Here is a 27,532-nt window from a genome sequence, read left to right on the forward strand (position 1 = left end):
CAACTGAAGAAGAGAAGAAGACTGACGTTTGGTCTAATTCTTGATAGCTTTTTTGTGAAACGTGGACAACAAGCGTCAAAAGAGTCAACTATCCAGAGATGGTGTAGATATTTATGAAAGAGTTCTGGATTTGGAGAAAATGCAACATTGACATAAAAGAGGGCGTTGAAAACGGGAAGACGCGCGGCGATCGACCGACGCCGTAAAGGCCCGGGCGGGCGCCGCAGACGCGCTCAGTCAAGATGGCGGCTGAGCGAACGAGCCCGCAACGACCCGCCGTGCGGCGGCAGTGCAAAAGTGCCGAGTGATGCGCGAGACCGCCGCCGCGAACCAAAAAGAACATGCTGCACCATGAGCGAGGGCCTTCGGGGGCCCGCAAGAGCGCCTAGCGGGCCCCGGGGCCGCGAGGGGGGGCCCTCCGGCCGCCCGCAGCGATGCCCCCGCGCCTCGTGACGCCCCATCGCCCCGCAGAATGCCCCGGCGGGCCCAGCCGGGCCTGCCGCCGCTGCTCATCTTCCTGATGGCCGTGGCCGCCGTGGTAGCCGTGGCCCCGGGCGCCCCCTGTGCCGCCCCCGCCGCGGCCTGCGTCCCACCCTGCGCCCCAAAACAGTGCCTTCATTTTCTGCAAGAATCGCACAAAGACGAACTGTGCGACCGCGATCTGTCGCCCGGGCGGCGCCGAACCGCGTTGGCCAACCTACGGTTACGCCACTGTTGCGAACACCGGGTCGCCGAGGCCCTACCAGAGGCTGCCTACCACGATACCCAGACCTGCCGCCTTCATTTGCAGGAACTCCTCGAAACCGACGACCTAGCCTACCAGGCCTCTTGCAGCCACTCCGATCTCCTCTTGCGCTACGATTGCGCCCAAAACTATTCCATCGCCTTTAATTGTGAACATTGCAAGGTAAGAATTCAGCCAATATAACCTCTATCTTTTGCCAGAATGCCCCAGATTCATTGAACCAAATCTAATGACTTTAATTGCTTTGTCTGCCCCAAAAACCCATTTAAATTGCTAGAGATCGAATATCAATTCCACAAAAAATAAAAGTCCAATTATCGAATAAATCAATCGACGGCAATCGAAAAAACATCGGAATCAATCGGACAACAATACCCGTTCATTCATCAATCCCTCCAAAATGCACCTAGTGTTCGTTTGGTTGTGAGTTTGCGTGGGCACCATCTACGAACAGTTTTTGCTAACCGAGTTTGCGCGGAGGAGGTGTTGCGCCCCCGCTGCCAATGAACAGTTTATTGTGGCGGCTAACAAGATTGTGATTCAATTCATCGAAAAACAACGACCCCGATTATTCAATAATTCTAATCCCACATATAGCGTCCATCAGCGTAGGTTTCAATAAGATCGTATCAAAAAATTAGAAAGAGTTATGAGCAAATAATTTGATATGATCCTTTTTAGTAAGAGACTAGATAAATCCAGTAAGACATTGTGTAACAACTGTTGAAGAAAACCAAGATCATTGAAACTCTAAGAACATTTTTGAATTTAACCAAACTATGACCAGTACGAAAAGACATGACAAAGACTATTAGGCAATTTCACTCCTGCTTTGGTACTATATGAATCTGGATAGCAAGGATAACAAGCAACAATGGATGTCTGACAAGGAAAAATATCTAAGAACGAAAGTGTTGCTGGTTAGTAAAGAGTCATCAATATGTCAATTTGAAATTGCAGTAAGAAGGAATAATAAAATGAGCTAGAGACATTGCCTTCGATATTTTTACGGGTTGACCAAGAATTCCGGTTCGCTCCAAATAGTCCTCAAAGATTGGCTAAAGTTGCCAAACGTACAGGAGGATCAATTATTTTGACCTCCTTGCTTATCTCAACAACTGTAATAGGAATCACGCAGCGTGACCTGTTTCAGTATTCAACTGATTTCGAGATATTGACTGTCAGTGGCTTCTAACTAAATTGTGCTTTTCCTACTGTGCATCTCATTAAAAACTATGTTTGCATTTGAGAACTTTTCTTTAGGTAAATTAAATAAATATCTTTCTTCTCCAAACCAATTTGTTGGTCCAGATTTACACATTTTTGACTTAAACCACTACTACCATATTTTGGCAAGTCATTCAAACGAGATACAGAAGAAACTACTTAAACGGTATTAAGTCTGACAAATTAAGGGTCATTGCTTTAAAACATGGTTAAAAATTTAACTTAAAAACCGGCTCATTAATTATCTCGAGGGTGCATTTCTGGAACGCTCCTTGAATAAATTTTACTGAATGTGTTCAAATGGCATGAGAAATCTGGGATGTTGGCCTGTCAACTTTTACTTAACGAGGTGTTTTGAATAATGATCTTTAGAGGAAGTTAGTCGTAAGGCCAATTTTTCTACTTTTTTCAAGCCAAAATTTCTTCTAGTTAAGTTTTAAATAGCAAATATTGCTATTGATGCAATCTTGACAATAAGCTTCTTTTAAGATTAACCAAACAGGATACAAGATTGATTTCGTAACTCTTAGAATTATTAGTAACATGTTCCCGATTACAGAAAATATAAGTCCAACATGTTCTGCCTAATATTGTAACAGATTGCCAACTTAGAAATTAATTATACTGCATGTCTCACCTGTAATTACAGTCACGTTTTTGCATATAGATATTCAAATTACCTCTTCGATAACTGGGATAACGAAAATGGGGGACTGGAAGAAAGTTTGCAGGATATTAGCAGACATTCATAACTTGAGAATATCGATGAAGTTATGACTTGAAATTGTATTAGTTCCAAAGAAATATGATTGAGTTTTCTAAAATTCATATCAATATAATGAACGTTCTATGTATAACAAAATCGAATTTTCAAAATTTTACAGTGGTTGATACGTAACTTCCTCTCCCGAATTCAATTTCTTAATTTTGCTTGTTTTATTAACATTTTTGAGTTTTCTTATTTCTGAAGAAATTTTAAATGTTCCTTCAAGTAGCGTGACTAAACTGATTTTGTCGTCTATAAAGTAATATTGTTCCACTGTGGGGGCGTCGCGCCGACGCTCCAATTGAGCCTCCAGACTATAAGGGCGAACCCCGACAAAGCCGGAACTAATAAGGAAAATACAACTGCGCAAACTGAAATTATTAAACCCTAATTTGATGAGTCTTTTTACGATTTTGTTCGCCGTCAAAACGGACGGTTTTCAGACAAGCGTTAAACATGATGATGGTTTCATTAGCTTCGTTTCTCAAGCGTTTTAAATTCCTCGGTCTTTTCGCAGATCTCTTTTTTGAGTTTCTTGTGATTTGATGATTTACATTTATATACGCAATGGTTTGTTTATTAATTAATTATAAAAGCTGGATTTACCTCTGTTATACAGCTAATTACTTTTATTTGATTGAGTTATCTCTCAATTCTCGTACACTCAAATATCAAGCTCTAGTAAAGTAATAGTAAAAGTGAAACACAAATAAAAGACGTATTATCTTTCAATGTCTCTGGTCAACATCTCTTTCCAGTAATTCCATGCTATTTAATACGAAAATCGATTGAAAACCGTCTATTTCCTTTTCACCTGCTTAGGTTTACGTCGGATTTGAAACTTGAACGTTCAATTTGACCTGGATTTACAATAAAGTGTGCTTGATCTCGAAACAGAAAAGTATTTATCAGAGCTGTTCAACTAGACATTATTGCCACTTGAAAATACACTTATTTCCAATATAAAGTAGTTTTTAACATTAAACAGCTCTAACAAATATTTATTCACAAAATGAAACAACAACATGAACTCTAAGCAGTAAACAAGTCTAATTATATAGCTTTCAATTAATCCTCAAAACAAAAGCAACTTATAAAAAGGCCCTTCCAGTTTCAGGTTTAATCTTTTAGGCCCGCCTTTGCATGTCATTATTAATTTCCAGGGACGAATCTGAATTAAGCCGAGGATTCAGACAACGAGCCCTTTTGATGCTTCTGCTTTTTCCTTAAAATGTAGCGTGCTCCTACATTAGCTGACATCTACTTATAGTTCACTCAAAACTTTTTTACTTTAACCTCGATGGAATTAAGGGATTTCAAACTTTCCTCATACTGGCAAGAACCGAACGTTTAGCTCCTAAATAACTTAATGTTTAAGTCGTTCCATCAGGAAAGTCAAAACCTAATAATTTTTTCTTCGGGCTACGCCTTTTCTTACCGAAAAAGGACGGAAGGAAGTAGACAGAATAATGGGAAGATAAATGTTTTTCTACGTAATTAATTTCTGTTTCTTTCAGGTTTTCTATGATTGATTGATGTGGCTTTTTGAAGATGACGGAGCTGAAAAAAATCCTAATCAATAAGTTTGGAGTTTTTTTTTGATTTTTGGTCCGGTCTTAAGTCAAATCAAGGTTTAAGATTAATGACTGTTTTACAATTATTTTTGAATTCTACTTTCAAGCTTTATGTTACTTCTGAATTATAGGATTGCACAATTCTTAAGAATATGACACACAATTTGTTTAAGAAAGCATTATTGTTAAGTGATTTCTTTCAAATGACAACTGGTTTATACCATCTTTTAAGGTTTGTTGGTGTCTGTTAGCATATTCGTAAAAACTTATAGGACAAAGGAATTTTGTAACTATCAAACAATAAAACCCCAATTCATCAAAAAACTATCTTAGTACCTTTGACAAAACATCCAGTTTATACAAAATCAATATAAATCTTTGATTTATTGGACTTTTTAAACTTTAAACGAGTTAGCAGTGTATTTCAACTGAAACTTTGAACATTAAACGTTAGGATTGGTAAACGTTTCAAGCTTGTAATGAAGAAAAACAATAAAACGTATTTACTTCAGAATTTGTCCCATTCCAGAGTGGGTTATGAAAGTAAATGCCTACTTACATCGTAAAAATTCATATTTCTATTGTGAACAACATCTAGTCGTATTCCCTTAAATTACGTAAGATAAAAGTAAATGTGTGGGAAATATTCCACCCATTGCAGATATTTTCGAGTAAATCTTAGGTGAAATACGTGTTTACGCGAGATGATAAATTAGTTTTGGGTATCAATTAATTTTCGTTAAATACGTAAATCAATAACAAGTTCATTGTTCTGTTTGAGAAAGTTGCGTTTTGATCCAAATTTAAATACAGTTAAACGATATTTTCCTGGAGTTTCTGGTCAGAAGCGTACACGTCAAAACGAAAGAGCATAGGAGCATTAAGAGCAAAAAAAGGAACGAAAGTTATGACCCTAAATCTGAAACAGACTTGTAGTGTGACGTGTGGAAAAAGAGCAGTAGAACTTGAAAAATGTTTTTAGCTCTGGTTATATCTTTACTCCATTGAGAATTGTTATTAGTTTTTAGGGTCTTACTGGAAATTTTTAAAATCTGTACACGAATATTCATGGTAAGTAAATCGATAGAGCTGACGACAGCAAAGCTGTAAGCAAATGCATTACAAAACTAACGATAAAATGCTCATGGCAGCTTGAAAAACAAAACTTAAAAAACTAAAGCGTGAATTCCTGTTAACGGCAGGGAAATTCGCTTTATCTTTTTAAATAACGGCGAGTCGTGCCCACTTAAGTTATGTAACATAAAAATCCTATCTGCAAACGCTTTCCATACATCTGGTTGCGTTTTTAGACAGCGAGCTTTTAATATGTTCAAAATCCGGCTTTTATTAAAAAGCCATATTTAACGGTCGCTTGACAGTATACAAAGATACCAGCCAGTACAGATGGTGGTGGCTTATTACAAGAAAATTCAATTCCGATGCTGTGGAGTCTTTGACCTCTTCCTCGAGAGTATATTAGCTTTTATATGTGTACAGTCAAGATTTATTACGGTGTTTTGTATGAAGCCGGGGCAATTAAGAGCAACCCGACCTTCACCGAAACTTCTCTTACAGGTGCAGGAGTTGTATCCGGATCACGTGTATGGACACGTGACCTGTCTAGAATTCGACCTAAAAATATTATTATTCTTAAACTCGCATAAAACGGCGCACAATGCCGTCATAATCAATCACTGTCCGGACAGTCTGGCCGCTGCTTGACGGACCATTTGCATCGACCAAACCCTCTTCATACATGTTAAATCGGTTTGACATTAATCACCTGTAGGTGACATTGGAATGACGTCATATTAATCGTCTCAATATGTAACTTCCTAAAAACAAAATTTCTTAAATTTGGATAGTAACTATAGTTCAAAATTGTCCACTGTTTAAAGATGTTATGGATGAGTCTTGGTCATATCGTGTATATGATAAAGAGGTTCCGACATTAATCACCTGATGGCGACATGAACATGACGTCACATTAATTTTGGGTTGCCCCGATCAGAGCCTGCTGACCCTAAAGCGGCCCGGATTTGACAATGATGGGTGAATTTCATACTCAGTAGATGCTATCGGAAATTTATATGGAACATTTTGGGTCTGAACAATGCGTGTTCGTTAAGTACTTATACTATATTATACACTGTCAAATCATAACTCAAATAAGTAATCTAGAGTAACATAAAAGTCAAGTGTTTTACATTGTGAAGTACAATTGACATACTTTTTTTCATTTCCGCACTATATTTATTACAAATTGCATTATGCTTTTATAGACACTGAATTCAATCTTCCATCTCAGTGTTTTCTCAATATTACTAGCTATTTCCTGACCTGTCAACTGTCCAGTTCACTGATAAAACATATCGGAAGCGAACAATATCGAGATGATTGATTGTGATATCATATTACGAGGATGACAAAATAAAAATCACGTTTACTCTCAGAAAAAAAATGTGAATAAACAGGAAGACAAGAGAATGCGTTGTAACAAAAAATGTAATAAATGGACTTGGATTTAAATATTACTAAAGCGCATAAAAGTTTTAAGGATGTTCAACTTTCTTACAAGTGATCAAAAGTTTCAAAACCTTTTGCTCTTCGCTGCCGCTGAATCTTTTATGCCCTCGTAAAGTTCGAACATAAAAAGCGACTTAACAGCAAATTCCTATTCTGCATATTTGTAGCGCTTAATTAGTGGGAATGAACTTAGGAATTTATAATTGATTTACATCCTTGTTGTTAACTTTATTGCTAGTTGTAAAACTCCTCGCAAGCTGTGCAGCAAATATTTGCAAATTTCGTTACAGATGCGACGTGATGAAGTTGGTTGACATTGTGCTGTGTTCGTATAAACAAGTTAGTGATTGATTACGTTTGACCGTAATACACCTTTGTAATTTGCAGTTAGTTTTATACACCAAATTAACATCTCTCCACTTAATGACCCTAATTTTACACTAAATCACTGAACATAATTCAAAGAGCGTTGATTTATTTACAGGATTATAAAAGTTTCTAACATCCGGCTGAAATACACGTTAAACAATGCAATAGAGCCCCATTTCAACGCCATTACTTATTTAAAGGCCTTTTAACCTTTAACGTACTCGGCCGGTTACAACATTCACGGTAATCTTATCAGCGCACGAAATTCCGTTTATGAGTCGGTGAAGCCAACAATTCCGTTTAATTTAATTGAAATTGGTTCATTTCATAACAGTTCTCAAATCAAGTTGCACCCTTTTAAACGCGGAAATTAGTTATTAGCTTCTCAGTGTTAAATACTTCAAATTTGTAAAATGTCAAGCAAAGACCTTTAAATCTATAAACAAACAAAATATTTGTTATTAAAATGCTGAAACCATATTTATTATACTTAAATTTTGAGCTAAAATTCTAGATATATTGAAGTGACAATTCAGTTTATAAGGTATTGTGGAGCATTGATTGATTAGAAACGAACATCCGCCATAATGTGTCAGTCCATAATAGAATGGGTTCATTTGGTGTGTGGAAATGTTTAATATTTGCTGTGTTTGTTTTGTCATCACAAAACAATAACAGTTAATTAGACATTGTTTATTCAGCCATTTCCATGCAACTGTTTTGAAATTAGAGCTGAAATTATTTCACAATAATTAAGTTAGTTTTTTGAAGCTACTTTTCCCTAATATAAATTTTAAAAGTAGTATGGCAAACAACGTAATGAAAAAGCTCAATAATTGACAGTTAGATCTGACAACTTAGACCGGACAAAAGTATGTTTCTACAAAGCTTATAATTCCCTGAAAATGACGTCCAGCAAGTCTATGTAGATAAATAAACCTTCTGCATATAATTCGTGCCTAATGCTTCTTTCACAATGAACATAAGAAACCCATAAACATAAACGTAAAGGTAATTTTTCAAACTTTATGTTGACAAACCGATGAAACGTTCATACTTATTTACGATAAAATGCCGTTTGTCCTTAGGGATTGCGCAGTAAACATAAATAAGGGTTTGAAAATAGCTAAGTTTACGTTTGTGTATGTTATTCTTATGTTAACGTTCATTGTGAAAGAGACATTACTCATAAGTATTATTATTTTATTGTAATGTATTCTAAATGATACTAACTCAGAGACTTTTTTTTGGTTTTATGAGCTAAAACTTTTTACAATAATTATTATGTGTTGAAAACCATATATTGGATAGGAATTTTTCCTGGAATAAATTGGTAAAAGGTTTACCTTAACTTAATTGAAAAATGAAACTTATTTTAGTGCCGTTTGTCCGTTCCTGGAAAAGTCCCCATTTCGAAACTTTAACGCCACCTAAAATAAGCAACATGTCCAGCTAAACCAGACCGCACTTCGTTTGGAATTCAGTACACTCTCCGGAAACTTTATATTAAAAATCCCAGAAAACTAGACCAAAATTTTTGCCGTTTCGAATCTATAAATAATTTTGGCTCCTCGAATCGATTTTATAACCATTCTTTTTGTTACATTTTATTAAACCGGCTACATTTTCACGTTAAATACGGCACACAGACGAGCGATTGTGGAATTTAACTGCCTGAGGGACTACGACCTAATAGCTTCAGCTGTTTGTCCTCACAATCCCAAAGAAGGAAATTTAACGGTCGCTCCTGGGATTTTAAATTGTTTTCTAAAGAAGTGGCCATCATTCTCTATCAAATTATGAGCAGCCATTATTGTCCTAATGGAGACAATCTCTGCTGAAACATCAGGGCTCTTTGAAAAGCAACCGCAAAAGTTGTTCCCGAAAATTGGCAACGTCGCGTCCCTATTCGGGTCACGGGTAGATCGATCAGCATCCCGGTGGAGCGGCAGGAGGAACGAGGGCGAAAAGGGGCAACTCGACAGACGCCTGTAACCTTGTGCGTGCCGTTAGATAGTATAAAGGGGGTTTGTGTTTTGAGACGTTTTAATAAATTTTATTAAAAATTCGAAATTATATTAATTCCCTTCAAATCATCAAACTCATAAAAGTTATGACCAGGATTCTTAAGCCGCGAAATCCTCCGGATATGCTTTACAACACAAAACATCAAAGAGTCCGTATAGCCTTACTTAATCCTCTACGTTCTATTATCATTCAAATACGGTTACTTCGAAGCAGATTTTTGCGGTTTACCACATTTGCATTTTCTATTATGCAGTCTCTCGAACAGCTTCGAGCTCTTGTCTGACACTGATATTTTAGATTCTTATTGAAATTGAATAAACAAATTATTATTAGCCTTGTACAGTGTAATGCAAAGAGAGAAAAAAACTTTATTTAAAAGTAGTTTTTGTTTGTTAAAAACTTGATAAAAGACAAACACGTCTTTTCACTAAAATTACTAACGGTAATGAAGAAAATAAATCTTGAAAATGCATTAAAACCAAGGATGCAATATACCTGCAATGTCTTGCGACAGTTGCTGAGAAACACTTTGTTAAACTTAGACTGAAGCAGAAATTTACGTCCGTTTCTCGTGCTTGCCAACTTTGCCTTAGAATGCCAATGTTGGTCCTTAATTAGCTCGTCTGGTCGATATGTGCTCTTCTGTTCTTTATGGTGTTCTCACGTCTTCAAATTACCGCAAATTTTTTTGTCAAACACGGAACAGTTGCATTTTGACACGAATGCAAATTAGTTTATTCGGTGAAATAAAGGACCAAAAACATATTTGTCACCACATTGAGTTTTAGTTCACTTAGTAGTAGAAATGGTTTTTTGTAACACGGACTAATTACAGTACAATCCGCAACATATAAGAGTTCTTGGAAGTTCATTAGCAAACTTACCCACCCTGAAGATTTGCATTCTTAAAGCTTTTTACACTGTTTTCTAGTGTTTTCTGAAATTTTTCATCAAAACATTTTGCTTGCTTTGGTATAGATGACACGTGGAAGTGAAATTCCCAGCCTTGACACAAAACATAAATAAGCAAATTTCAGAACGAAAATAAACGATAATTATGCCAACAACTGGGAAAATGATAATTTATCAATAATCCGAGAGTATTTCCGTATATTCCATACACAAGTAAAGATACAGCGATATGCAATCGCTACATCGAGTACACTTCAGTCCACATTCTCCATTCCTTTTTATGCAGCTATTCGCTTTATTTTCTTTTTTTCATTCAATTCATCGTCGATCCGAATAAAACCCGGATTATACGATAGAAAAATGCATTTTTTCCAGGTATGCTGAAAATATTACCGTCACATGTTACCGCAATTTTTTTTCAACTTTCATTTATTGGCGCACGGAATAAAAAAGATTATGACACATTTTTTTATGACAGTGAGAAAGAGCAGGCATAAAAGCTACGTTTGTCACGATTACTCTTACCAAACTACTAACCAAACCGAGTGGAATTATCCTAGTCTAGACAACCCAGGATTCTTTCTATAGACTGTAATTATGCAGTCTGGAGGTCAAAACGACACGTTAACATGAAAGTTCAACTGAATTCAAAGCAGTAATTGTTCCCCAAATGAAAATCAATCCCGTGCTATACCTATCTAGGTTATATTGCACAATAGACCGGCCTCCAAGGGATTACATAGCTAAAACCCTCATGGGAAAAATATTGTAACCGCTTTAGGATCATTCTTCTTAAGAGAGGGTTTCGGGTGTTTGCGGAGCTAAACCGACAGTAAATTCGGTTTACGTTTGAAGGAAAAGCCCTTTCGGACTAGCCTTTGAACTTTGAATTTGTTAACCTCAGTTTTGCTCCTACGTAATCTCTATCAAATTACGTTTGGTGCTTTCAACTCAACTAAAATAGGATTATTAAAAAATTGGTTTTATTAGTGTTGCTGCCGTGTAGAGTTATTACAGATTTAGAACCTGAGATTTTACTGCCAACGCGTAAAACTTTATTTTTGTCGGTCCTCGTAATAAAATAGGCAATTGATAATTTCCCAGTTACGACGTTTGATAAACAGTTTCCCTACTTTATTACTGTAGGGTGATTTTTTACAGTTCATTCTTTTCGGCCTCAGAGAATACAGATTTTCTCGGCGTTAATCCGCAGATTTAAGAAAAAACGATCTACATGAGTGTCTTTCGGTCTCTAAACGGCTTTGCCAGGTTTTAAACGGAAAAAATGTTTCATATTTTAAGGGATAAGACCGTGTCAGAGGGGACTGAATCTGAGCTTGATGAATGGGCGACTCTTTCCCCGGTTTTATGTTCCTTTCAGGGCCAATTTCGGATTGCCAGTCGTTCCTCGTAGGAAAACGATCGCAGTTTTCTACGAACCAAGAGGTGGGCGAGCCAATTTCCAAAATGATTTATATCTGTTAAATCATTCATCCTTTTGCAAACTTTCCGAGAACGTATTGGATGAAAAAATCTTGATTGAAAGTTTTTACCATTCATTACATCACTTTCATTCTAACTAGAAAAGATTTAATATTTTCAATTAACTCAACTTTCAAATTAAATTAATAACCAACATTCGAGGTTCTCTTAATTTGTTTCTATAGCAAATTTAGTGTATTGGCAACTGGTTACAAAAACATTTTACTAAGGATTGTGGTGTAATTTATGAATTTATGGAGTTTCATTCACTTGATTAATGAGACTGGATCTCAGATGCTTTCTCCATTTCTGAAATGAAGAGTGGAATAAATTGTTATTCAAACAGATGCGCATTTTGAACTCTCAAAGTTTAACTCATTTTTAATAATTTCTATGAACCTAAATCTAATTAGTAATTTCATTGTCAAAACTGTAGTTTTCTTTTAAATGTCTGATTTAGAATGAAAATTGTTTGTTGAAAATGATATTTACTTTATGTGATATTTACTGTGTTCTTTTGAATTACACTAAAAACCAAAATTTTAAAGTCTGGGAAATATTTAATGTCCGATTTGCGTATTATTTTCTAGTAAGTTGTTATTGAAATCACAATTAAAATTTTATATTTGAACGATAGAGCATTTCAGCACTTTCCTAGTAGACATATTAAGTCAAAAGCCCTTTTATGATTACATTTTCTCGATCCTTGTGTATTTTACCATTTTTTTAAAGTGCAAATTGGAGAGACGCTACAAATAGAGAGAATACTCGTATTTGTGTATACATTTACGTCAGTTGAGTATTTTTTATCACTCATTTGAATATTTAAACCAGTAAAAAAACTAAGAAATGATAGTGTGACCAACTTACAAAAATTTCAATATTAAAACATTACTGATAAAGATAATAATGGTGTTATAAATAGGAATTATGAAGGCAAACCATATTTTAAGACCCCCTTTTTAAATTTTTACTTCTCGAGTTTAAAACATTTATCGTAACAAAAAAAATAGTTAATAGTGTTTTTTTGTCTGTGTTAAAATCCTAAAAATAACAACCCTCATTATACTTTCTACTTTGAAACACGCTTATTAACAGCACAAAAATATCTGCATTTATTTGCACTTCTAACGAACAGAAAGTAATGAGAATTTGGTGTGTATGCTTTCTACTTTTGTGCTTCCTATTTTGTTTCGTTTCTCGTTTTAAGCAACTCTTAGGTACGTAAAAATGTGTGTTCTTTTTATCAATATTTTGTCCCAATATGTTAAACAAAATATATTAGCAATATTAAAAATAACAATGTGAGTGTTGTTAATGTTAATAAAACAGCAATAAATACTTCAGTCATATTTTCTTTATCCATTCTAATTCTGCTCTACAGAGTTCTACAGGTTTTTTAATTAGCGTGGGTTTTATTCAGCCTTTACAAGAAAATATTAAGTTTACAAAAAGCAATACATTAAACCATTGCTCTTATTTAGCATACTAGCAATTTGTCATAACAAACAAGAACAAAGTCGACCTAAAAAATTTGATTAGTAACGCAGTAAGTTTGAAGTAAACTTTTCAAGTTGGTGTTTGCGAAGAAAATAGGAGCGAATTAGATATTATCTGTTTGTAAGAAAACACATTTGGATCAGTTTTGATTAAACAGGTTAACTTTGTCGAAATAGACACAATTCTATAACCAAGTAATCAGTAATAACTTTGCACTATTTTAGGTGTAGGAGAAGCCTAGAAAGACGGCCAAAAACATGTTGAATAACTGCCATTCCTCAACTTAGGGTGAAATCTACCAAATTGGAAATACCCACACAAATTCACGAGGCAGGGTATTGCACTTAGTACGAACTGTAGTCTAACGAGAAAAGCCCCAGTGCGTGTAAACCTCGTTCGTGTTGGATGCACATGAATTACATCCACACAAGCACCACTTTCTTTTATAATACCGTCGGCAAAAGTTCGCTGTCCCGGAATTGAAACTGATTCAATATTGTCCGTTGCCTGAACTTTGATATTATCAGTACAGTCTCTCAGGTTTTAGTTGCCCGCACAATAATGCGAGCTGTCTGGGAAGTTGTTTTTCCCCGGAAAGTGTCAATTTTTGTGACAATGCTTTTAGTCTCATACCACCAGAGATATTAATACTCTATTTAATTAGTAATCCAATATTCAGTTTTGTTTTATTTATGGATAATAGATACTTGCCTTGCCGTAATATCCAGCATAATTAATTACAAATTTTAGAACTTTAAAGTCAAGTTAATCTTTCATAATAGTGTTGTTTTTACGCCTGTCACTTTTGAGAGTTGTATATCTGAGACTTGAATAGAGAAACGACTGATATTATTTTCTACATTTACTAAATTCAATTCTTTCACCATTATTTGTCAGTTTATTCTTTTGAAATGAATAATACATAAAAAACTTGCCGACTTTCAGTTAATTAAATTCGCACAATTCATATTCTCGCCTTTGCTTTTAATGATATTAAAACGTCGAGTGTATTTTCGGTAAGGTCTAAATTAAAATGTAATATTTGAGCGTCATTTTACCGTGGGGAGCAACCAAATTACTAAGTCGAAAACGACCAAAATGGAGCGTGAAAATTCCTGTACAGATAATTCAGGCAAGGGAGAATTTATGGATCAAGGGCTCGCCAAAATTGCCGAAAGAATTTGTCCCTTTGACGTGTTTATTGAATTTTATGACGTCCGTTTTTATTATAGGGCCATTTGCATCCTGTTTAAGCACCTGATTTATGTCGATAAAATTATCAGAGTGGAATTTTTTTAGAGTTGAGTTGTTCTGTAAAATATTGAATAGATGTATAAGTATTTTTCATAGTAAAAAAATGTTAATAAATAATTTGTCAAAAACTGCAAATTTAAAACCAACATTTTTGAAATAAATTTCTGGAAATATTCTTGTCGTCGCCGATTTTACACTCCGACTTGTTAAACCATTTTAACTTTCCAAGAAGTTGGCAAACTTTGAAGTAGCACGTATCCAGGCACATACGTTGAAGGTTCTAACATCTAAATATAATTTTCGTTTAAGTACTCGTAGCAGGCTCAAAACGTCATAAAATTCTCTGTTGATTTCCAGGTCAAAAAAATTTTTAAAAGAACGATATTTGTGCCAACGAGCATTATTTCACCGGAAATTTTATTTCCATTTGGAAATTTCTCATTCCGTAAAAGTATGACCCACGATTTGGTATCAATCAAACTTTTCCGTACCCGAGATAGCTTTCATTGAAAGATCAAAGTTCGAAATATCCGTTTTTATGATTTCCATGTCGACAGGTACTTTTGACGAGGGTTTAACAAGTTTTGCTACCTGGCCGAATAAATTTTTATTGCAAAACCTTAAATATGAAAGTGATATTACTACCTTATATCTCAGGGACCCTGAGGCGCTTTAAGTTACATTATATCTGGATTTTCCTCTTTTCAAAAAGTGTTTCTTGTCATCTCCACGCCTGAGATATAGATTATCCATTTGCAACCACTTTAGGTCTATATCCACTGGGATGACAGCTGAAAGAAAAAAGTGTTGATTGATAAATCTCTATTCGGTTGGTGAACAGTTTCCTGGTAATCAGCAAGATACGTATCAATAAATACGATTAATGAAGTCTACCAAATTAGTTTCAGGCTAATTCATCATCAAACATGTTTTTTTCCTTTTGCAGTAAAAATGTAATTAACTTGTGACACACGTTACACAGAATTAACTAAATTCCTCTTTAAATGTTCAAGCTGCTTCCTAAGAAGCTTAAGCAAGTCAAACAAAACCAACAACATAAATCAATGGGCCCTTACCGCTTTTTTCCATTGTATTCTTTATTATCTTTCCCTTCCTCGTTATAAACTACATATTATCACGGAGGTTTTCAAAATTTACTAAAAAAGCTACAACAAAGAGCTCTTTTGTGAAAAACCCTTTCAAATTACTCTGTTGCCGCTTGTCTGTAATTTCCAAATTAAAATTGAAAACCATTTTGTACTAAAATGAGTAAACACCTATAAAAAAATAAAAAAAATCTTTATTAGAGAACATTTTTACTAGTCAGCAAAACAAATATTTTTGAATGATGAATAAATCAACCGATGGTAAACTTATTGTGATAATCGAAAAGATTTTCCATCAATCAGCGGGTTTTATTCGTTTCAAATAAAATTTTCCGTTCGAGCATTAATGGAGAACTCAGTTAATAAATCATCCAAATTGTAGCGTATAATAAAATTAATGGAGTATAGGAGAAATCTGCTTAAACTGTCCTAATTATCTGCGATGGTGGGAGTTACTAATGAGAGGGAAATGCCGCACTATTTTAGTGTAGCATAAACAAACTTGAGCTATTTCTTTTCAAAATTGCTTAAATTTAACTCTTCAAGAAAGTAGTTGAACCACAAATTTATAGATTGCAGGTCTACTCGAAGCACTTACATGAAAAGTTTCCAGCAAAACTACGATGAAAAGTTTAAGGAAACCTGAAATCAACCCGAACATGGCAAAACGACGCTACTTCCCCGAGGAAAAATAACCATCAAAAGTTGCGCTAATTCTCACAGACACGACCGGTTATCGCAGCACATAAGGGCTGAACAAAGTATTTTTTGTTTTACTGGCAATTGGAAAAGTTTTTGTCGCATTGGCTTCCAATGTATTAGGGAATCGTATCAGTTTGATGCAGCCAGCTATTCAATTACCATAAATCCAGGAATCAAAAACTTCCTACCATTGTTCCTGATAGGAAAGATTTTACTAAGACTTAATGAAGCTTTAATAGACAAACCTGTTGCGCTTCTATACTTAAATCAGGCAGGATCTCGTGAAATAGATGACATACTTGGGGCCCTAATGAATGCCACTTTGACGAAATGCCATCCTAGTGATGTGGTTTCACGGCGTGATCTATGCCGAAATTCCTCCAGATTATCGGCTATAACAAAGCAGCCGGCTTGGTTAATAAATTTCCGCAAATTGAATCTAAACAAGGTAAGCGTAATTCGCCTTCTATGAGAGCTTCCTGCGCTTAACCGAACAATTAAAAGCCTTTTGTGGTCGTCATAATGCACGGGGAAAACAATTCTCTTTTGTTTATCCTTTTGTATCGTGTTTTCACGCGTGTTACACGTACCGGGAACGTGACGAGTTGTTTACCCAGCAATTTGCTTACCAATCCTGCCAGCCAGCTTATAGCACCGAATTTTCAACGATTTTCCGTCTCTATCTATTATTGGTTTCGAAGCCTTCCGACACCTTCCCCGTTTCAATGCAAATAATGGCGGGCATAGCGATCGATCGGATTAGCAATTACAGGATCCATTTAACTTTATAATAACGGAAAGGCCGGATCTCGACGGATGAAAATTGACAGCTTATTAAAGACCGACGAGGAAAAAGGGGGAAAGAAACCGCGTTCGGTGTCGCTTTTGATTTTTCTCAAAATTTTAATTTTTTCCTGAAGTTTCATTTTCTTGAAATTACGCTCAAATTTATAAAGAAACTAGAAATTTAGGATATTATTCCAAATGTTAGATTTTACCTTATTATGTGACATTTAAAGCTTCAAAAGTTGCATTAAAGGGCAGCACAATTTTATTATTGAAATCGTTTCTTGTCAACGATACGTGAATGTTATCAGCAGTAATGGTCGCGTAATCTACATGTTGTAGACCATTATCTACAGGTAGACAATTACATTTATCTACACGGTCAAAGTCTTACAAAGAAAATTAATAATTGTGGATTGCAGACTGGAGGCATTTTGAAATTGCAAATACGTCCACACTAAAAACTCTAACTTTTAACGTAACTTCGAAATAATAGTTAGCATATGATAGCAAAATAACGTTAATTATTTATAACTAAAAGTCATTTTTGCCACATTTGGGTGATTAAGCTCATCTAAAATACCAGTAACTTGACCACTTTTTATAGGATGTTTGGAAAATATTATTCTATTAAAATCCGTCTCAATTTCACTAGCATTCTTTAAAACATTTTTTAATACCGCTTTATTTTCCATTATTGTAAGCATAGTTCAAACACAAATTAAGCTAAGGTATTTATTTAAGAATTTTATTCCAAATATTGTGATTTGAGCTTTACTCACATTTTAAAATAAGTTTCTGGTCTTTTTACTGTTGTGTCATATGCAGTATTGATTTGCATACATTTTCAGTTTTTCAAATGAAACAGACTGTGCCTTGACTAACCTAACCTAATCTCAAATTGATAAAATCTACACTACATAATATACCTTCATCTACTTATATTCTACACCGGAAATCACTAGATAATGTCAAAATTGACATCTGTCAACTTTTTGTCACATGTTTTGATTACTTTGATTTGCTCATTCGGAAGATCTTTATTTTCTGATTTCAAAAATGTATATTTTACTCAAGGATATTAAACAGTACAGGATTGCTCGATCGGCCGATTTTGTTTCCCGGCGGCGAATGAATTCTGACGTCACAGTGGGCCTTCGGGTGCACAATACGCTAAATATTCGCCCGAGATGCTATGTACGAGATCATGTTCGTGAATGATCGACTGCAATCGCGCATCGCGCAAAACAATCGCGCGAACGCGAGAGACCCATGGTGACGTAAAAATCGTCACCGGCCCGAGCCGATACCGGCAAGATTGCGCTTATGGGATTAAGCACTCCTGTACTGTTTACCGTCCTTGTATTTTACTGAGGTTGTTGGTTATTTTTTCTCTGTCAAAATGCTAAATGAGGGCCAATATAATAAAAACTGATTTACCCGGCTATTTGCAATTATTCTAGTCAATTTTCAAGGCTAAAACGTTGAAAAACAGTAAAATTTTGTGAAAATTCATTTCTTGGACTATTTGCAGTCATTCTAGTCAATTTTTAAGCTGAAAGCGTTGAAAAACAAACAACCCTGCCAAAAATCGCCTGGTTCGACAATTAAAAAAAATTATTAAAATCTGTCATTCTGTCCGTTAAAAGTGTCATTCAGACGCTAAAACTGCCAATAGTTGTCAGAATTACAGTAACAGAAAATGGTAGAGAACGCCAAAACGTGTGACATTTAAAAAATACAATTATTGATGTTTTGACTAGCTTTCAGTCAAAACTGGCGATTAAATTGTCCTTTTCAAGATTTAATTAAAAATGTAACCAAAAAGTTGTCAAACTGACGGAAAAAGCCAAAACGACCATTTTTTTCACTGGAGTTAGTTTTCATAAAAAAATGTATGACAAATTTCAATTATTTCAGATTCTACTCTCAAACTTAGTTTAGTTTCTTCTTAAACCAATTTTGATTATCATTTACACCCCCTTCAAAATGAATTTTTTGGTTTATATTTACTTCTTATTTATGTCTTCAGCTTGCAGCTTAAAATACAATGAATTCAGAAGAAAAATTTGAGTAGCACTTAAAGTTGCATTCACTAGTTTAAACTTTTTTGTAAAAAAGACCACAATCCTTCAGTGAGGGAATTATAAAATGTAAACAAAATCAGAAAACATAGTTATAAGGACAGTTATCACAAAACTTTCCCTCGTAAACCTACTCAATTAAACTCCTATTTCCAGAAGACATACGTAACGACATGAAAAATCTCTGGAATGTCAACATAATAAAAAAAAAAAATCTCCATTGCAAAGCAAAGCCGACAAGGATAATGATCGTGGCGCAGCTTAAGCCAAAGTGAAATAGGGAATTTTTTAAATGGCACGAGAATAAAAGGTTTTAAGTCCGGCTTGTGGCGTTTCTTGAACAAGTTCATTAAAGTTGAAAACAGCGACGAGACCCTGGATGAAATCGACTCCGACTAGAGGATTATTTTAACTAACCAGAAAGCGACCAAGTTGAACGTATAGTTATTAGATTTATGTAAGTTTTTTTAATGGAATTGAATAGTTTCAAAAGTTTACTTAAGTTAAATCTGAACTAAAGTTATCATAAAACTAAATAAAAAATTCGATTTTGTGTAACGATTCTCTACGTAAATTGGTATTAAATGATCTATTCCTTATTAACAACGCGCAGAACCAAATTAATCCGCTCCATGTGGCCGTTATTACCCAATAATCTGATTACTTAGCCTAGTGATGTCAGATAATTACCGGTCAAATACTAATAACCTCTGACAGGGGAGCGCAAAAGTTCACCTTTGACCTTTTAGGGCCACGCGCCTCCTGAAATTTATAATTTATAACTCTCGGCGAGCAGTTTGCAAAGTTGGTCGTTTCAAAGAAATTGTATTTAATAACTCGACGGTTTCGTATTTCAATGGAAAATTTCTAATTGCAGGTAGTGTACCGACGTTGGATTTGCAGTGAGTTGGTCCCCTATTACGGTAAAGGAGGCTTCCGTGTGCCCCCCTGTCTGCATTTTTGTCAGGACGTGGAGCAACGGTGCCCTTACCTGCTGCCTGACCAGACTCTAACACCCAGCGAAGCGGCTCACCCTACGCCCCAATACGCGGGCGAACCTAATTTTCTCTGCCTTGGTAGGTAATGTTTTGTCGAAAATCAGTATTAGTAATTAAACATGCAACAATTACCACTACACAATTAGAAAAAACGTTATCATTTAACGAATTAGGGAATATTTTAATATTCAATCAAATTCCACTGTTAATTCCATCGCAGCATTAATAATATTCTATTGACGTTAATGGTTTAGATTTAACATATTTTATTCGTACTGTTTACATATTTTATATTTTATTTATTGGTTTGATTTGTATTTCATTTATTTTAAGTCTAGTTAATACTGATGATACAAACAAACGAACAAAAATTACGAACTGAAAAGATTTCGCACAAATGAAAATCCAAAAGTGGTTTCCTGTTTTGGGGTTTCGGGAGCATCAGCTGTATATTTCACCTCTTTTACGGCAAAACCTCTGAGAAGTTTAAAAATAACCAATTCCAATGTGTCCATAAAACTTTATACTGACACTAGTGAATATTTAAGGTCCAAGACTTCGTGGCCAATAAAATTGATAGCTCCATCAGATTTGAAACCGTCGAGATTTCGCTTTGGACCTAAAGTCCTGCATTATTGATTCGGAATGAAATTTAGTGTGATGGCCTGGGAGTAATCTGACATGCAACGTGTATGCTCCTGTTTAATAACCTCTCACAGTAAATAAAACTTGCATGAGCTAGATAATGATCTTTAATGGTCTCCTAAGTACAATTAAGCTTACGCTGATAGTTCCTTGCTGAACTAAAATTGCTTTATTTACTATTGTAGTAGTAGTTCCATGTTTAGGTTTAATTCTGTTACATTTGCACTGTTTTACTACAGGAGCATTAGCTTTTACCTAAAAGGCTCAATAAAGTGAACTGATTATTTTTTAGTACCTTACATTTTACAAATTATAACTTTCAACTTCTTACAAATTAAAGCTCTAGATTTAATTAACTGACAGCTAATTAGAGCAAATTAATTTAATAACATTTGCGTATTAGTCAAATCAGTTTTAGGGTGGCGTTTCTCATTTCCTAGGCATGACAATCCTCTCAAAGTAATTAAGTTTGAAATTCTAATTATCAGCTTGCGAGTTCTTTCGCTCACTCAACAGCAAATTTATTCTAAAAGTCAAATATAAATTTAATGTTTTTGTTACGTTTACCAAGTATGATTTTGATAGGCAGTTTGGTTACTCTAGACTAGAAAATGAAATTAAACAATTTGATTCGTAGATCCGAACATCCCCCGATTGGAGCAGAGGCTAAACACTACGACGGGAGACGAAGACTGCTGTTACACTCATTGCGGGGCGCCAGGCCGGGGCGAAACCGAGGTCTACGTCTGCGCAAACTGCCCCGGCCGACCGAACGGCACCGAAGAGGGGCGCGTTCCGAGCACCACGTCCGGCACGACTTCGAGAACTACCATCAGCGATCCAGTGTCCTTGTGGATGTGGTGGACCGTTTTGTTATTATTGACGCTGACGCGACCTAATGACTTTTTAAATTGTTTATTAATCGGTACCGCGAACAGTGTTCGGACAGTGCCTGACTACTGCTGATAGCGACCGACTCAAAAACGGACCGAAACGTTGCCGCTGATTCAGATGCAGGCGAATAGATTTAGGGGGTTTATATGTGTTCGAGTCGGCGTCCGTGGTCGATCTGTCTGTGCCTGGCGTGGACTTTTGCTCAAGGGAAAGGGTCTCTAAAAACCTTTTAAATCATCTCATCCAATTCAGTCATATCACAGTCATCCAAACTTACTAAAGCCAAAAATTAGAAAAATAATTTTTTTTTGATAATTGGAGATTAGACAGACAAATTGGACATTCTAAACTGACTGCACAGCGGCATTTATTGAATTAAACTACTACTTGGTTCAGTTCAATTATTTTCGTTTTTAACCAAATAGCCAAATCTCCAAGTATCAAAATAAATTTGTCAAAATGGAATTTGACAATTTTCACCTAGTTGCTTAAAAAATCAACAAACATTAAGGACCAGTGTTATTATCTAGCAATAAATACACAAATTAACAAGATGATTAAGGCCAGGAATTTTATTTCCAGAGTCGAATGTCAATGCGAACTAAAATTAATATATTGTTTCAAAATAGTCAAAGTTGTTGATCGCCAACAACGGAAGTTACTACAAATGGAATTTTGAAAATTATTAAGAAAACTGATATTTCGGATCGATGATAGTCAAGAATTTTCTAACTGTCTTTAGCATTACGCTAAACTTTTCAAATTAGTTCTAAAACTACTGATGTAATGTAATATGACCATAAAATAATATTAAATCAAGGGCAGACGTAAAGGACGTATCAATAAAGATTTTAGTAATAAATAACAAACTTTGATGAGCTATATAAAACACACACAAAATGTTAATAAGCCATATTGTTTTAAGAGCGCTTCCGTTAACATTCATTAGCTACTTTTTCATTAAGAAGTGATTTATCCACTTAAATCAGTAGTGGAATTTAGTAAGTTTAATTACAATAAATAAACAAGATTTCAAGCAAAGGATTGTAGCAGTGCAATTTGTGATTTGTTCTCTATATTTCCAGATTTTAACATAATAGTTGATATTAACTTATTCATGTCTGTACTGCCTTTCTAATTGAGTTCAGTGCACTCAGCTTTTTTAAATTAACTCTACAATATACTCGATAAAAACGAGTTTTTAATATTTCTTACACTTAGCGCCCTATCAGTGATGTTACAGTCTTTGCTTACTTTGCCTAAAACTTAGAGGAATATTATCCCTGTAAGGGTGATTATCAGTTTATGAGCTCGTTAGCAAGTCTCGTTTACATTATAATTTCATATGCATGTCAGCATGGCGTTATCTACATATAAACCAGGATAGTTGACGATTTGGCAATTTTGCACCGGGGCCCTAGTTATAAAGTAAATTTCCTTATGCTTCGTTTGTCAAGCCCGAATTTTGCTCGATGTTTCTCAATTGAGCTGTTACGTATGGTGAATTAGGAATATTGTAACCAAGTATTGACCACATATTAATATCATTTACTTCAAAGAGTAATTTACATAAATCCACATGTTTTTCTGACAAACACACTGGTCCTCCTCATCGTTTCACCATCAAAACAAAAATGTAAATAAATCACGCTACAGCAAAACACCTGACTGCCAACCACGCAAAATCGAACCGAGTTTAAAAGGCTTTTAGATAAAACTACAAATTCCCTTTATCCCCATTCGCACGTATTTAAATAAATAATATGGAATAGGTAGCTCACTAAACTAAATTTTATCAAGATAAATGTGTTCAGAATATACTGTCTACTACGTAAAATTAATACTCACGTATCATGTTTTTCAGCGACCAAACTTTTAAATGGTTTTCAAGCGTAAACTTGCATCGATTATCGACCACATGATAAAAGGCTATTAAAACCGATGCATTTTTACTCGCTATTATAATTTATAAAACGCACAAACGTTATGATTTTTTGATTAAAATTTGGTCGTTTAGGGACGCCACATATGAACGATATGCTACAAACGAGGTTTTAATATACTATTAGTAAGTATAAAAACATGCGATATACTCGTCACGTTGTAAATATCTCGTAAACAGTACTATTAATTAGTGATACGGTTTTTGGCATTAAAAACCAAAAAAACATTATATCGAAAATGCAAATAAAAACGTTTATTTTTGTAGCAGAGAGCTTTTAAACGCCTTTCGTTCGCCATGCGTGAGCATAGACAGACTTCCTCGGATGTCTGGCAATTTTTTAGAAGAAGTTATATCTTTATGCACATAGTTTGTTTAGGACTGCGATATCGTCGGGACAAAGCCAGGAATCTGACCGCACTAATATTAATAAATTATCAATTTTGTCAATTAGCTGTTAACAACAATTTTAAATAACGTGGGGCTTGTTGTAAAACGACCAAACCTGCACCGATTTGTTAGAAGCCAACTTTTAATACGATTCCTAGCTTTGCCTTACCAAGGCTATTGCGAAGTATATAGTTGGTATTATAATGTAATGGATTGTTAAAAAAAATGTTAAAGATATATTATTATTATTAATTTTTTACAGCTTTATTATATGATGAAGTGTAATCAAATTGAAAATGAGCGGACTGATGTCACGTTCCGAATAAGTAATTGATGACTCGTTAAATCTATTTTATACAGAAAACATTTTAAAGTTCCGATGCTTTTAATGAAGAATTGTTATAATGAAATGGAATCGCTTATGTCTCAGCACCCTCAAAAATCATGCGCATTGCTAAAATCGAATTTGTTTAATAGTCCAAGCAAACAGGATTAATTTCTGTAATACTTTTGTGTCCGTCCATTTTGAGATTTATTGTTCGCCGTCATTTCGATATGGAAATTTTGTTTTGGAAATGCGCATGTTTCTTCATCATTAAACGGTTAATCCAGCAGTTGTAATGGAAACAACAAACAATGGAAATAATGTATTTATCCTTTGTTATTAATTACTAAAATGGGTGGGATGGTAGGCTGATAAAATTGACTAATTTGGTTAATTATTTTGTGGCATTGCGAACATTTTTGGAGAGAGTTTAATTTAACTTGTAAAGCAATTTAGGGCCGCTCTGATGATATAAATAGTACAAATGCATTAATTATTATTATTTACTCATCATTACTTATTAAATGTAATTGTAATAAATAATAGAAAACACTGGGTGTTGTTTGATGTTTAAATTGGGGTAAAGTTGTATAATTTGCAGTTCAATAAGCCACTCCAGTTTTTTTCCTGATGAGATAAGTGAAAATAAATGAGATTTTATATTTGAGATCGGATTTTCCGGTTACTATTATTGCGCCATCTTGGATTTTTGCATACTTATTTGAAGCATTTTTTCTGATTACGATAATATGTAGGTATCATGATTTCAGTCTTGCAATTTCGCGGAAATAACAAAAACTATGTTTTTATAAGGAGTGCTAAAACTAAACAGTTTGGTAGCTCAAATGACACTAGACACCACATGATCTTATTGCCATTTGCGACAGAATGGTCATGTGACCAACTGTCAATGATCAATATCGAAGGCTTTTTTTATGAACACAATTCAACTTTTAAAAACTGTAATCTAATATGGTGCCCAGAACAAAAAATTGGATGATGATCTCCAAAAACCGAAACGTTCTATCTTAAGTATGATATTATCACCTTATATGACAACGGTAAAGTGTCAATGGTTTTCAGTTATCTCATCAAATAAAGCAAAAATAACATGAATCAACAATCGATTAGACAGAACAGCTTCGATGACGTTAAAAATCGGTTTTCATTTCTTTAACTAAGCAGCTTTGCCCCAGTTTAACCTTCCTTCGATTTCCACCCATGATGGGGCTTAAAAAACAAACACCCTGTATACTATCATAATTAATTTCAGTCCTATGTTTGGTTATTTCTAAGTACTACTGCTGAAACAATTAACAAAAAATGCTCTTTTAAATAAATGAATTGTTGAATTGTACTTTTGCAAACGCCTATACATGTCACAAGTCTCGTCAAGTGCCGAAGTAGTAGAAGGGGAACAATAATTATTAAACTCACAAAGAAAAAGCTGCCTTTATTAATATTATTACCTAAAGTTTGGTTTCATTTTTAGTCCCTCCTAAATGTTACCCCCTTAACGGCGACACTGAGTTAAATTGAAATTAAGTACGTACAATTATACTAAAAAATGGCAATTATACGTATAGGATCTCCAAATATCCGAATGAAACTGAGTTGTTACAAAACGTGATGAAGATTTTCTTATAGTTGTTGGATCATAGAGAAAATATACGGACTGATTGATCACCAGTTTACTGACAAAGTACGGGGTCATTCTTCAAATTTATACACCTCTTAAGTAAATTGGTAGGTAATTTACAAGCGAAACTCTGTTGTCGAAATGTATATGGCAATAATTTATATTGAAGGTTTACAAAACAACCCTAAAATGTGTAAAACGCAAGGTTTAACCCTGTACGGTTAGGATACCTTTTAGTTTAAATGTTAATGTGCGACTGCCAGTCATTTAAAAAGTGTTTTAGCGGCCGGTTTAGTAGTTAAAATGCATCAACGATATAATAAAATGGCACAATTTTATTCATATCAGCCGGAAAATTTGTTTAACAGGAAAAAAAACATGTCAACGTCTCAGTCCATCCAAACAAAACAAACGATTTCATAATAATTTCAATCAGGGTAACATTTGTATTTTATTATATTTATTCTAACTTATAAATTAATAACGAACTGTTTGTGATTTTGGGTGGACTAGAAGCGTTTTAATGTTTTTTTCAATTCTCATCGTAGATTCCGCTCAATTTGCCACTATTGTTATTACAATAATTACTAAAAAAGTCGAGAAAACTGTAAAGTCATGATGTAGGAAATTAATACTATAAAATAAATCTCTTAGAATTATCACTGTGAACATATGCCTCAAACATTGATTTCGATGCTCATTACAAGACAAATTGAGGCATATATCGATACATAAAATTATTATTTCGTAAATACCAAATAAGAAATAATTTTGAGGACACTAGTGATGAAATCAAAACAATGTTGCCGTAAAGAACGCGATGGTGCAATTGGGTCGTTTTAGTAGAAGAATTTGTACTTTCGTCCGCATGTTATTGCATAAAATTGAGACGAACAAACAAAACGTCTCTTTAATAGTGTTTGTGACGATGAACCTCAAACGTCTTTAGGTATAAACAATATTGTTAGATTATTATTCGAATACACTAAATTCGTTTACAAGACTTTGATGACCAAAATGGGTGGTTTGGAAACCGTAAATAACGGTGGTTTTAAAATAGTTTTAATACTCTGTAAGGGGTAGTTTCCACTACAATCAAATTGATTGGATATTAGATTTCCAATTGTAGTATGTCTGGTAGAAGTTTTAAAATTATATAAGATTCGATATGAAGGGCGTTTATTAATAAATATATTATATAAGCCTGATATAAGACAGATAAAACGAAAAAAACTGCATAGTTCAAAAGAAAAAGCCCTAGACATTTTGTTACCCTTTAATGCTTACATAGAGTATTTTTATTAATCTATTGACTTGTACGATATAGTGTATTCAAATAAACGAAAATACGATATGGAGCATTGATTCCAGAAAACACAAATGACTAATCTTATGTAATATTTTCATTGTGAGCCATAGATAAATATGTTATTAATAAACTTGTAATGTAAAAAAAACATATATACATATTAAGTCATTTAATTGTTGTTTTTGTACATTTTTGTTACAGCAGCGTTGTAAAATTTTAGTAAATATAATAAATATTATGTAGTTTAAATCAATGGTCTTTGACTTAGAGAATAATTACCTACACTAAATTAGTATTGGTATTTATACAGGGTGTTATTTCATAATTTT

The 27,532-nt window shown here is 34.5% G+C and overlaps 1 protein-coding gene across 2 annotated transcripts; it reads left to right on the top strand.

The window, feature by feature from the left end:
* The first annotated feature begins 26 nt into the window (after positions 1–26).
* Positions 27–27,452, top strand: Mid1 (calcium-permeable channel component Mid1). Of its 2 annotated transcripts, none has more exons than XM_081979340.1 (3): positions 27–907; positions 19,939–20,141; positions 21,342–27,452. In XM_081979340.1, exons 1-3 carry the CDS (start codon positions 473–475, stop codon positions 21,601–21,603), a joined length of 900 nt encoding a protein of 299 aa, XP_081835466.1. In that variant the 5' UTR covers positions 27–472; the 3' UTR covers positions 21,604–27,452. The 2 variants fall into 2 exon arrangements, with proteins under 2 accessions (XP_081835466.1, XP_081835465.1); XM_081979339.1 differs by having other exon boundaries at positions 78–907; positions 19,939–20,137.
* Positions 27,453–27,532: the final 80 nt, after the last annotated feature.

This window comes from Ips typographus, linkage group LG4 (assembly GCF_016097725.1).
Source record: "Ips typographus isolate SLU linkage group LG4, UJ_Ityp_2.0, whole genome shotgun sequence".
Taxonomy (NCBI): Eukaryota; Metazoa; Arthropoda; class Insecta; order Coleoptera; family Curculionidae; genus Ips; species Ips typographus.

Coding starts and splice junctions, on each gene's coding strand:
- Mid1 (XM_081979339.1), top strand. CDS start 473: ATGCCCCGGCGGGCCCAGCCGGGCCTGCCGCCGCTGCTCATCTTCCTG. Junction 908..19,938: donor TTAATTGTGAACATTGCAAG/GTAAGAATTCAG, acceptor TTCTAATTGCAG/GTAGTGTACCGACGTTGGAT. Junction 20,138..21,341: donor ACCTAATTTTCTCTGCCTTG/GTAGGTAATGTT, acceptor TTTGATTCGTAG/ATCCGAACATCCCCCGATTG.